Source organism: Mesoplodon bidens (genome assembly GCF_964165515.1).
Source record: "Mesoplodon bidens genome assembly, chromosome: 7".
Taxonomy (NCBI): domain Eukaryota; kingdom Metazoa; phylum Chordata; class Mammalia; order Artiodactyla; family Ziphiidae; genus Mesoplodon; species Mesoplodon bidens.
The window spans coordinates 25,629,313-25,642,586 of record NC_138164.1 but is presented as its reverse complement, the minus strand read 5'-3'; the positions used below and the strand labels follow the sequence as shown (position 1 = coordinate 25,642,586).

At 37.2% G+C, this 13,274-nt stretch overlaps 1 protein-coding gene and 1 pseudogene across 2 annotated transcripts in view; one reads left to right on the top strand and one right to left on the bottom strand.

The window, feature by feature from the left end:
• Window positions 1-13,274, top strand: part of GUCY1A2 (guanylate cyclase 1 soluble subunit alpha 2) — a gene marked incomplete at its 5' end in the record, with an annotated part of 427,337 nt that overhangs the window by 21,013 nt on the left and 393,050 nt on the right. Inside the window, one exon of the mRNA XM_081239600.1 lies at window positions 13,160-13,221. Within this exon, the coding sequence (XP_081095726.1) occupies window positions 13,160-13,221 (62 nt within the window). The remainder of the gene's footprint in view (window positions 1-13,159; window positions 13,222-13,274) is intronic.
• LOC308620365 (large ribosomal subunit protein uL30-like) lies at window positions 5,188-6,579 on the bottom strand (annotated as a pseudogene). The gene has a single exon. The product of its transcript is annotated as a large ribosomal subunit protein uL30-like (transcript).

Here is a 13,274-nt window from a genome sequence, read left to right as displayed (position 1 = left end):
TATTGACGACTATTTGGAAATGTGTATGTCTGGGCACTTCTTACAAAGCCATATGAAGATCTCTGTAGACACAGTAAATTATTTAATATTTTTGGTCTGTATGAATGATGTAGATATATGGATAAAAACAAATAATAATCTATAGCACCTTTGATTATGTGGCATTATACTTATTAATTTTATATCATAAACTATTTTCTGTTACTTTTAAGAACTATTACTGCTACTTCAGGGCTCATTTAAAAGAAGACCCAGGGGTGGGATAGGGAGGGTGGGAGGGAGACGCAAAAGGGAGGGGATATGGGAACATATGTATATGTATAACTGATTAAATTTGTTATAAAGCAAAAAATAAAAAAAAATAAAAAATAAAAAAATTAAAAAAAAGAATTTCCTCAGTTTAAGATAAAAGGAGAGCATAACATCTTTATTTTTAATAACAGTAATACTTCATTTGAAGTTTTCAATGTCTTTCTAATGTATCTAATATGTTTAAAAAAGGTTTAGGGCTTCCCTGGTGGTGCAGTGGTTAGGAATCTGCCTGCCAATTCAGGGGACACTGGTTTAAGCCCTGGTCCTAGAAGATACCACATGCCGTGGAGCAACTAAGCCTGTGCGCCACAACTACTGAGCCTGCACTCTAGAGCCCATGAGCCACAACCACTGAGCCCACGTGCCACAACTACTGAAGCTCGCGTGCCTAGAGCCCATGCTCTGCAACAAGAGAAGCCACTGCAATGAGAAGCCCGCACACTACAACAAAGAGTAGCCCCTGCTCGCCGCAACTAGAGAAAGCCCTCGTGCAGCAACAAAGACCCACCTCAGCCAAAAACAAACAAATAAATAAATAAATAAAATTAAAAAAAAAAAAAGAAGACCCATGGGACTAAATAGGGCTTATGTTGTCCTTATATTTTATAATGCCTAGAGATTACAGAGACTTGTTACTTAAATGAATAATTTATGGATTAATATGTATTATGCCAATTGTGGATGCCCCTGCAATGAATTTGCCTTGGAAATTCCAATTAAGAGCCCTTATGCATGCAAGGAAATTAAAATGATTTTTTAAGACTGAAAAATAATGAATGATATCTAATTAATACCTTGTTCCTAAGCATCATATCATTAAAACTCTCTGTTGTTTGGTGTGAATGTGTGTACATGATTTGTGTGGGTCAACATTTGATATTTGTATAGCTGAATGCCAGAGCAAGATATTTAAAACTCTTGTATTCTAGAAAGAATTCGAGAAAAAAAATACTGTGCCAGAAACGTTTCCCCTCTTCTGTAGGCAACTGTTCTTACATCATTTTACTCTCTGCCCCTTTTCCCCTAATCTTCTGTTAGGTAGTTAAGACAAAAAAATGGCTAAGAAATACTACATAGATAAAAATTTGGTTCTAATGTGAGCAAGTTTAATGTTCTTTGCTGGAGGTCTTCTACAATGACCTCTGTACCAATTCACATTATTATAACCAATTTTGTGTTAAATGGCTTATTTTGATTAGTTAGTTTTTAGTGTGAGCAGATTTGAAGAGAATTTTGAAAAACCAGGGGCTTTCACCAGATGTATTTTTTAACATCTAAAAACACGAAACATTAGTGACACCACTTTTTTCCTTCTTGATTTCCCCCACTTCAGGACTATGAGAGAATGATGTGCTAACCTATACTTTCCATACAGAAAAACCACAAGAAATAAGTGATCTCTATTTAGAGCTTACAAAGCATGTTTTATAATACTCATTTCATCACCCTAATTCACTCAGGAAATGTATGAAGTAAGGAGGTCCAATTTAAGGATGGGGAAACCAAAGCTCAGTGGGGAACAGTAACTTGCCTAAAGTCAAGAGCTTGTAATCACCTATTTTAGTGCCTGGTTTTCCTGTTTCAGGTCCTAAGCCCTTTTCACCATGATGTGTCTTTCAACATGTTCATGAATTGTTCAATAAAGCAATTTAGCAATATACAATATTGTTCACATAGATTCCCTATTTCCTATTTTGCTTCCCATATGTTTCATACTTTGTGACTTGCAAGTGGTGGCTGATAGCAATTTCCTGTTGGTTTTCTTGAACCTTACCTTCTGTCACCAATTGTTTAGTTCCTGACTGTGCTGTGAGTTCATATAATATAGACCTGTGTTAGAAATGACAAAGTGTTCTTTCTTCATCAGGGCTCTGTCTCTAGGCTGACCTAGTTTGCCTGTCCACTGTCTGTTTGTATGCTCCAGGCTCCCATGGGCGAGGCAGCTATGAACAGAGTGACAAAAGCCATCCTCACTGCCAACAGCTTAACTTATGCTGCAGAGTCTGGGAACAGCAAAGACATTACTAGTCATATGATTTCTGAATATGAAGGAAGTCATGATTATCATAGAAATAGTTATGTTCGTAAGGGTATACATTTCTCTTCACAGATCATACATAATTATGCTGTAATTAAATAATTTACTAGAAAGAATGAGGGAGCAATATAATAGATATTATACAATGGAGTGATACCTAGGTTAAAAAATGTGCTCAGGTAGAGTTAAATGAAAAAAATAAGACTTTTCATGTCATGCAGTATTAGTATTCTTTGACTTGCATATTTTTCTCCAGAAAGAAGTGTGATTATTCTATACCTCTAGCTTAGGAATGTAGTTCATCATAAACATTGATGACATGGCAGTCATTATCTGCCAAACATCTGCCTAGTAAGCAGATTTCATATCTGTTTTGATCATCAGATTATAGTCAACACTAGATCTGATTATATTTAGACCCTTGTTGAGTTTTGTCTTCCAAGAGAGGTTGAAGCAGTAGAGCTGAGCAGGACAATCCCTGGGTAGTATTTTGATGGTTTCGGCATATTTCAGCATCTGAAACTTTTAAACTCCAAGGACTTGGGCTTGTCTGAGTCCTGAAATAATCAGACTCTTAGCCACTGACTGGCTAAGCAAAATGCCCATGGCACTCTTGTTGGCGTCTGAATGACAGTTTACTTTTTCAAAGTGAGCAATAACTGTGAAATGAAGCTTAGTACTCAAAGTCTGCATGGTCAGCACTTTTCTTACTTATTCAGGCTACATGAGGAGCCAAGTCATAACCAAAAGTTTGCTTTAATCCATGGAGAGCCAGAGCAAAATGAATTTCATGCCAAATTCTTTAATCCAGTTTAAGGGTCTATCTGGTTGTAGGGAAGGCCGTGACAATGAGACCTGATACTCCATATTCATGAGACTCTCATTTTCATTAAGATGGTTGAAGAATTTTCCTTACCTTAAGAATAATTTATCTCAACGTGATAGAGGACCAGTATGCTCTTGAACAGTATTAGAGGTAATGTTTCATAAACTATTCGCCTCCCTTCTCTTTCCTATGGGTTGCCCTCTCTAATTTCACCCACTTTCTATTGCTCAGTAGCCTACTTTGTCTGGAGCTATACCATGGCTAGTATTTGAAGGTAATTCCCAGTCACATATTTACAAACTATTGTTTAAGCATTTAGGGTTAACAAAACATTTCCCTGTTTTTTGAGTTAATTTTATAACTTAACTGTCAAACAGAAATATCATTTCTCTAATTTCCAGGCTCTTGTTGGGAAACACCTCATTGTAACTTCTAGGTACTGGAAACAATAGGGAATTCTTTGGAAATGCTCAAGTGGAGGCTGCAAAGATATTTTAAAAGGCTAGAAGTTATTTCCTGACATGAAGGTCATTGCTAAACCTGACTTGAACTGGCACTAATTAGCTTGGCAGCATATAATTGGCATCTTTGGGCTATGAGGCATGCCTCGCAACAGTCCTAGGTGTTAGACATAGTCAGTTTAGTTCAATTTAATAATTTTTTGACTAGCTCCTCATCAACAGATTTTTGCATAGAATTAACATATAACACATATTTGTATACTACTTCATAGTTTTATTTCATTTGGTGCTTACACCAACCCTGAGAAACAGTTATGCTAGGAATTCCTCTATTTTATAATATAGGTAATAGCGGTTCAGAAAAATAAATGCTGTATCCAAAATTATACAGTCTAGCTAAGACATAATTATCCCTTTCAACTGTAACATTTTCTGCCTTGGTAAATATAGAACATGTATTTTAATTTAGAGGAGAAGATTAAAAGCTTGGCTTTTGGAGGCAGTCAGATATAGATCAGACACAATAGACTTAGATACTTACTACCTAAGTGACTTCAGGCAAGTTTTTTTTAACTTCTCTGGGTTCAATTTTCACATTTATAAAATTGGGGTAAGACTTCTTCCTCTCTTACAGGATTTTTGTGAGGATTAAATGAGTTGGGGCATGTAACATGTTGGGCCAATTGTTTGATACTTAGCACTCAACTTCTATTAGAGCATTGAATCCAGAAAGCTTACTCTTATTTCACTTTGTAGACTGAGTCAGCCCTGTGCCATCTGTGAGGTCCTGTTTGTTTTAAGGGTTTAGGACTGAAGTCATGTTTCTCCAAAGGTCTGCAATAAAGCAATATCAATTTTCCTGAGGTGCCTAGATGTGGTATCATCTTGTCTCATAGTCAGGATTTTTATTCAGACAGCCAAGTTGGCCAAGATGGTGACCAGGAAAGTGTTTCTCCTGAAGTTTCCCTATTAAGAAGTTAATGATCCTACCAGAACTATTTAAATAACAACATTTACAAATTTGGGGAAACAATTTTCAACATTGTTTTCATATGCATTACAGAAAAAAATAAAAGGAAATAAGGGATTTCAGTTAGGTACGTGGAATAACTTACTAATGGTCACCAAAGTGAGATAAATTACCAATGGAGGCAGCAGCTTGTGGAAGAAATAGCATAGGAGACCTAAGTTCTTGTCTAGTTGACATCTCTTTCCAGCATGTAGCTGAGGCAAAACACCTTAACCTTTCTGAATCTCAGCATTTTCATCTGTAAAATGTGGATAATTATATCTGAGACTTACAAGGTTGTTGTGAATATATAATGAGATGAAGGAAAAGAAAGTGATTCGTAAACTGTGAAGTGTTATACAAACTGAAGGTGGTGGTATTATTTTCTGGGGTTCGTTGAAAACAGAAATTCTTGGATTATTTAAACGTGCTCTTGCCTGAGGTGGAGAAGAACTAACAAATAGCCCTTTGAATCTGTTTCAGTTCAAAGAATATATGTCTTCAGATTAAATCAGTATTGATGGTGTTAGGTATTGTCAAATTGAAATTCAATCGCTCTTTTGGAAGGGCATTAAAAAATAACAAAGGAGAATATATTTGGAAAGGAAAGATATTTTGTATAGAAAGACTTAATTATCACGTTGAGTATATGTTAAATATATTCCGTTTAAAATCAATAATTAAATGGTAATGAACACTGTGCTCTGCTAATTAGAACTTGCTTTTTTTTTTTTTTCACAGCAGACAACCGAGCATTGCTTTTGTGCACTTCTTTCTAATTGTATTTCAAGTTCTTTCCAAAACAAGGCCCTTGGATACCCCAGGTTCAATATGCCCCTGGGCCTGGTCCACTACTGTCTTGTATTCATGTGTGGGTTCACCATTCGTTCACCAACATTAAATCCCAGGATAGGTGTGATAAAACAGGACTCCCTCCTCCATGGCACAAGTCCTTTGCTGGTTTCAGAGGTGGATGGCGGTCTTTGCAGAAAACACACAGGAACTTTTTCTTGGAACTGAAGTGGGATAAAAAATGCCTGCCCTGAACATCACCATCTTTTCCCTGACCTTTCCCCTCCAGTTTCTGAAGATACAGCAGAAAATAATCTTGCTTGAAGATACTGAGTAACAATTCCATAAAACAAAAACACATGCTTCCAATGCACTGTGCTTTCCGATATGCTGGGTTTAGTTCAGCTGCCGGATGAGCTGATTGATGCGTTCACCTCGATAGCCAGGTGAGCCCACTTCCTTGAGGAAGCCCCCTCTAGGTAGCGTGAAGGGCCACTGAGAGTTGGAAAGGGCGCAAGAACCCTAAGATCACCTGAAAATTCTTCCCCGGGAAGGCAATTTCGTGAATGAGGTCTTCCAAGCAAATGACACAAAACTTCCCCAGGTGCTCCTCAGTCTCAGTGTTGTCTGTCAAAGGGATGATTTTATTCTTGACCTTGGCTTGTCCACGTTTCAAGATGAGTTCCCAAACTTACTTCAAATTTGGAAATCCCCAGGTCACATAAGTTTCCACTATACGAAGTGTTTTTATGGTTTGAGGAGTTATTTGCCTAAAGACACCACTGAACATCTTATTCAGGCGAAGTCTTGCAATGGTCCTCTGCACCAGTAAACTCACCCCATTAATCCTTTCGATGCATAAAACAAAGGCCAAGGAATGTTTATCTGGCACTTCCAAGCCGTGAGGTTTTACTTCTAGTCATCTGAGTCGCACCCTGTCACGTAGTTGCCGCCAGGAATCATGTAGGAACCGTTCTAGTTGCTTAAACTTGATCTCTTTTCTTTTTCTCTGCTCCTTCCTTTGCAAAAGCACCTGCTTTGCCTGGGTGGCTTTCAGGGCTTGATAAGCCTTCCTCTTTTTCAGGAGATTTTCTGGAACCAAAGGGATCTTTTTTCTTGACTCTTCCTCCACCATCTTTCCAACTCTAGAACTTACTTCTAATAAGGCCAAGGTTATCAGTTTGAATCCCATTGTGGGTCAATTAGCATAATGTCAGCCTTCACCCTAAGCTTTCATGAGGTCACTCAAATGTGTACCTATGTTCACAAGGAGAATAAAAGTGGAGATTGGACGAAATCATGCAGATTTTCAAGCAGTATGTATAGAGCTATATATTATAATGTATCTCCAACTTTTATTTTTTTCTTTTAGCATACTTATTTTTGCTTTCTGTAGTTAATTGTCTGGACTACCAATTTTGTTTAGGAAATTACTGGTGTAGTTCACAGATGATATTCCAAGTTTCCTGAAAAGTGGTTTAATCTCTGGTACATTCTGACCCTCTGTTTACAAGTGCTAACTTTGCAATGCTTTACTTCAAATGACCCTGAGAACTATGAACTTCTTATATGTGTTTTTTAGATGGGAAAATGGAGGCATTTTTTTCCCAAGGTTTTTTACTCCCAGGTGAAGAGATTTTGGCTAATTTTATAAAAAGGTCAGTAGCACAGCTGGGCTTGAAATACAGAGGTCCTGACTCAAAGTTCTATATTTAATTTGCAGTGTTTTTTTTTTTTTTTTTCCTTTTTGGCTTATATATAGTAAGTTTAGTCAAAGGCTGGGAAAATTCATATTATGCCTGGATCTTTAGCAAGACTGACAATTACTACAATTACATGTCTTTCAGAAGTACCTATGCTGGTTATTTGACATGACATTATTTTGACTAATTTTTTAAAAAATACCAATCATATAATTTGATCCATTGGTGTCTACAGGCCTACCCATAAAGATAGGGTATCTAACATTATAATTTTGATCAGTTTAAGTGAAGAAATTTGGCATATCATATCCTTATAAGCAAAATGCTCTTATGTTATGAAGAAAGTAGAGATCTTTGGATTGTGATTTGGAGGGTGATGAAAAGGTTCCTTGCTCCCTAATTTATCTTTCACTGACCCTCCTATTTATCAAAATTCCACCTTTAGTGGTTCAGACCATCTTATATAAAGTAGGAAAGCCCATTTATACCATCATTTACCTTAGTAAGGATTGAGGATCAAGTTTTTTAAGTAGGATTCCTCCTGAGTACCATCTGGGGTCAGGGTACTAAGAGGATTTCAAATTTTGATGAAGGAAGGAAAGAGAATATGCAATGATGATTTTTTGAGACCTATTCTGGGAGTTTAGATGGTGGTGGTGGGGATTTGTCCTATCAGAATACAATGTAACTAAACTGGACACTCAGAGGGTAGGGAAGAGGGTGAAGGAAAGCTAAGGATGGGAAAGTGAAAGTGTATCTAAGACAAGATATTCATGATTTTTGCTTATGGTCTTGTTTGTGTACATATGTTTAAAGAACATTAAGTGTGTTGTCAAGAAGCAAACAATTAATTTGAAACCATGTGATTCTTCATTTTTATGTTGATGCTAAAAAATGCTTTCTTAATATGAAAGTTTCCTAGGGGAAAAGATGCTCTTTTTGTAAAGGAGGGCTTCTAATCTCTCTAACTTTGATTATTTTTTAGTCAAATGGTGATAATATCAATCTAACTATTTCATTGGATTGATGCAAAGCTCGATTGGGATAATATGCATTAAAAACATGAAATGTAAAGTGCTGAACCAAATACAGGGTGTTAAAAATTATGTGCAGTACAGGTTGGAGATTAAGTGCTTGGATTCTGGAACAGACTGCCTGAGTTTCAACCCTGGCTTTGTCTCTTTTTACCTGTTTGACATAGGACAGCTTAAACTTTCTGTGTCTCAGTTTTCTAATCTGTAAAATAATAACCTACCTCATAATGTTAATGTGAAGATCAAAGGAGTTAATATATGTAATGGGCTTAAAGTAGTGTCTTGCATAGATTAAATGCAACAATCGTATTAATTGTTGCATTGTTATGTATGTGTCGGTACAAACTTGAATACTGACATAAGTGCCTGGGAGTGAATTACTTGGAAATGCTTCAAGCAATATAGTTCTCTGTTTACCTAACAAATCATATTTAACAATGAGCTATTAGTGGAACTGTGTTGATTTAGCAGTTATGTGTGAACATCTTTCAGAAGCTTTCTTCTTTTGATATTTGAGTAAAGAAACTACTCTCATTAATGCTGACTTATTCAGGTAACTTTTATAGAGTATTGGTCTTGATCATCATGTTTATATCTTACATGAAAGGTTTTCAACCCTGACTAACATTAAAAGCAAATGGGTCCACCAGTTGTATTGGAAAGTTTGGAGGTGGCACTCAGTCATTGGTGTTTTTTAAAAGCTCCCCAGGGGATTTTAATTTGTAGGCAGAGTTGAAAATCACTGACCTAGAGCAATAATAATTAAATATATATCCATATTATTTAGTTTCTGACATTGAAATATAATTTTTTCATACTTAAATAAATAAAATGACATGGCTATTTATGGATGTTTCTTTAAAGGCAGACCTATTGTTTCCATTAATTCTGTAGCTTGTGGTTTTGTGTTATAAAGCAGAAATGAGAAGTTTATTTGTTTTTAAATTATCTGTGGATTTTTGTTTGTTTGTTTTTGGCATGATGAAGGCTGTATATATTTAAAAAATATATAGGATCACAGAATAGTGAAGGTGAGAGGGACCCTCAAAGCATCTAGTAGAAAGATTGCACACTTTGAAGCCAGTACTGGCTTGCAGTGACTGATTCACTTACGAGCTATATGATCTTGGGCTACTTACTTAATGAGTCAGAGCCACAACTTCATCTCTGTAGAATTGAGATGTATGTGTACTTTGTACGATGACAACTGCATTTCATGTGCTACACACACACACACACACACACACACACACACACGCACACACACATCTTGACTCCCTGACTCCTGCCTGATCCCCATACCGTCTGGTGCAGATATCTAGAGCAGGGACTGTGTGGGAGCCTCTGCAGGGCTGTCTGAGCTTGAAGAGCCAGTTGCTGAGAACTGCTTCCTCCCACTACTCCGGGATCATTTCTCTGGCTCTTTTTGGATTATTTCATGGCTGGCTGTTTGGATCCCATGACTTTTCATGAGCATAACATTTAGTCTGTGGGGGGTCAGTCACTGCTAAGTAGAGTGAAGCTGTTAATGAGACTAGAGATGAAGATGGCTTCTTGTTGCCACATAATGGAAGCTTTGGGTACTTCCTCTTTGAGCCCTAGACAATACATGTGCAGGACACAGATGGCTGCTTTCTCTTTCCAGCTGTCTTCCTGTCCATTGCTTCTTTCTGTTGAGTAGAGACAGTAGGAAGCCACTATCTCTATCTTAGTTTGGGGGAAGGAGAGAAAATATTACAGACTTCTTTGATTTTCTTTTGTATGATAGGGACAGTGGATTTTGTCTCCATCCCAACCCTTGTCTTTCAGATCCTGTAGCATATGGCTATAAACATATTACATTATCCAGCTCTCCTGTTGCACATTCTTTATGTCATAAGAAGGAGGTTCATGGGTTGTTTCCAATTAGTTATAAAGCATAATGCTTGAAGTCTTCATCTTAGCTATGGTGCATTGATGTCCTTCCCACTTATAGGCCTGGATTTAGGTCTATTCTCAATCTTCTGAGATTTCTGCTTTTGTCACCATCTCTCTGGACTGATCTGAAGATTTCATTGAAAATATTTATAAATTCAGCTACCATTTTCCTATTTTCCCCTCAACTGGAATAGGCACCATCTTCTCATTATTAGTATTAGTGGTAAGTCTATTGATTTTTTTAGCTGATGAGGATCTTTAAACATTGTACTTGTGGGGTGGGTGTTCTAACATAAACTTTGTACTCCACTAGATTTTGAGACTCTTGAGGGTAGGAACCCAGTGAACATAGTCATAACTATCATTTATTATGCACCTACTATGTACTAGTGACTTCGATTTAATTATTTCAATTAACTCCCATAAAAATAATGTACACATAACGAACCATTTCAGATACCTTAAGTAAACTGCCTAAGGTCGTCTAGTTCGTGAGTAAGAGTTGGATTTTGAACTCAGTTTGATCTTAAATCCTCTTTTCTAAATCATCTTTCCAAACTCCTTCTTAAAGAAAAGGATAGATACAGATAAGAGGGATGGGATTTTGGCCTGTTGAAGGTTGGACGGAACTGGTATGGAGTTGCATTCTTAAAGAAAAAGAGAGAAGATCTGCAGGTCTTCAGAGCCCTTGCTTTTCCCACTAATCTACACTGACTTGCATCACTGGTGTACACTGACATTTAGTGAATGTACCCTACAACCCTCAAGGCAGAAGTCACCCCTTCAGAAGGCTTTGGCCCATGTGCAGGTCTTCACTTTGTGCTTTTTATTCATGTCAGAGAGGCTCAGATTATGTGAAGATGTCTCAGAATCAGGCAAACTCTGAAGAAGATTGGAGTGATCCATGGTGATAGTCCATGGTGAGGAGTCAGGTCTGTATTGAAGTCAGCCTTGGCTTTCTGAAGATCAGGGGATACTCTGCAGTCAGCCTCTATACTTACAGTTCAGACCACCAGAATGTGCCCACTGGATTTGGCAAGCAGTAGGAAATATATAAATCTTTATGAAGTTGAAGATTTGTTGAATGTGCCCAGAGAACATTTTCCATTTAATGTATTTGGAAACTATAAATATAATTCCTGCTGGGGAGTAAAAGTAATTGCTTCAGAAAAGAAAAAAAGTCAGTTCTTTAAATGGCTTAACTCCTTTCACAAACATTTGCTTTTTTTAATGACTGGGAAATTCCTGGTACAGGAAAATAAAATGTCCTTTGGTACAAAGGAGGTCATTCTGGTCTTAACTGACCCTATGCACTCTAGTTCCTGCTTTCTGTTCCATATTTTGTCACCAGAGGTTATTGGAAGGATAATCCCTCTGTGGGTTTTCACTGCTTTTAGGGCATGTTGCCAAAGAGAAAGTTATCTTGGCTCAGAAACTGCCAAAGCAGTTCAGAAGGCTCAGATCCCAGGGGTACTGAGCCAGTGACTGATAATGACTTGATTTAGGTTGGCCATGGATTTGATTTTTAAAGCATACTTTTCATGTGTGTTAGGTCTGCTGTGTCTGCTTCACCCTCTTCAGATTTTTCAGCAGACTCATTGCTTCATGGGTCAGGAATGATCTTCCTTTCCTAGGCATGTTATTCTACTTTGATTCTATTCTTATGAACAGAAACATCTGTACCAGTTTGAGGCCTCATGTTCATCTTTTTAACCTAGTATAAAGGAAAAACAGCTGTTGAAAGAAGTTGCCCTGTATCTCTTTCTTTGAACACTTGGAGGATGATTTCTCCTAAAATTAATTTCTGAAATGGCTTGGCTAAAGTGAAGAATATATCTGAGCTCTTAGATTTGCTCAGTGAAGATGTTCTCCTAAATGGTAGTGTAGAATAGCTCTCAGTGGATGCCCTTGATTTAATTGAAGCTCAGTTTCCTCAAGCTTTAAAATAGCCATTTGCTACCAAGGAGGATGTTGAAAGTATTAGGTAGGGAGGTTTTTACATCTATCCTGGACATTTTTCATAGAGAGGTAAACATGGAAGAGGTTCAAGTGAACCCTGACAACAATCTCTGTAGTCTCCTTTAAATTACATATCTTTAAGACAATATCTTTGAAGGATTAGGGATGGGAAATAAACTGATATTTATTAACTGCTTCTTAGGTAGCAGCATTGTGCTAGATGCTTTCTGCAGATTACCTTTTTAGATTTATCTAGGTTTGTGTGGTTAATTAGTGACAGCCCACAAGATTACCAAACTACCATGCTGCTCTCACATCTTGAAGGGTCTGTGTCAGAGTCATTATAACCCCCCAAAATTTATCCATGGCTATAATAGATCAATGTTTTAATAAGCTTTTTTCCCTACTTGATTAGAAGTTTTTATTATTTAAAAAATTCACACCCTTGCCACTGAGAATTTGGTTCTTATTATAATTTGTTAATGAACTCTGTGTTTTAAGATCTTTGAGTCACTTTCATGCCTCCCTAGGTCTGAGACTCCAAGATGAGGCTCTGTTGCCTAAATAAGCCTAGAATAATTCTTGCTCTGGGATTAAGAAACTCTGTCTTTAGCTGTCATGGAGAGGAGAGGATTATAAAATTCAGTCATGAGCTGCTTAGGCATTTTCTGCAGATCCCATTTCTTGCCCCAAACACTGTGGCCCCTCTCAGACACTCTAGAACCCTTGCTTGAAATCACTTGAGGAAGTCAGGCTTGACCTGGGCATTACTCATCTTCTTTAGTACACCCCTCTCCACTGCCCCCAATGTCTAGGTTTATTGTAGGTAGCCAATGAGTATATTGTTGAACTTAATAGCTAGTACAAAAGCATTGGGGAACATATGGCTAAGAAATGCTATCATATTTGAAATTGGGAAATTCTGGGTAATTGCTGAGTGCCTCATATTATTAATTCCTGTGGGGAGAATACATGGCAGAATTCATGATGGGTTTATATTGTAAAACAAAAACTCTTGGGAGATGAATCAGATGCTACATATCTGCTTATGATACTCAGAATGGGAATGACACTGATTTTCTGATAATATATTATTATTATTCTGTAGCCCCAGATGATACAGCAAACTCTCAAGAGGACATTGCAGTATTATGAGCACCAATTTACTGGGTAAGTAAAAATGGATTTTGGCTATTATTGGGGAAAAATTAAAGATAATTACT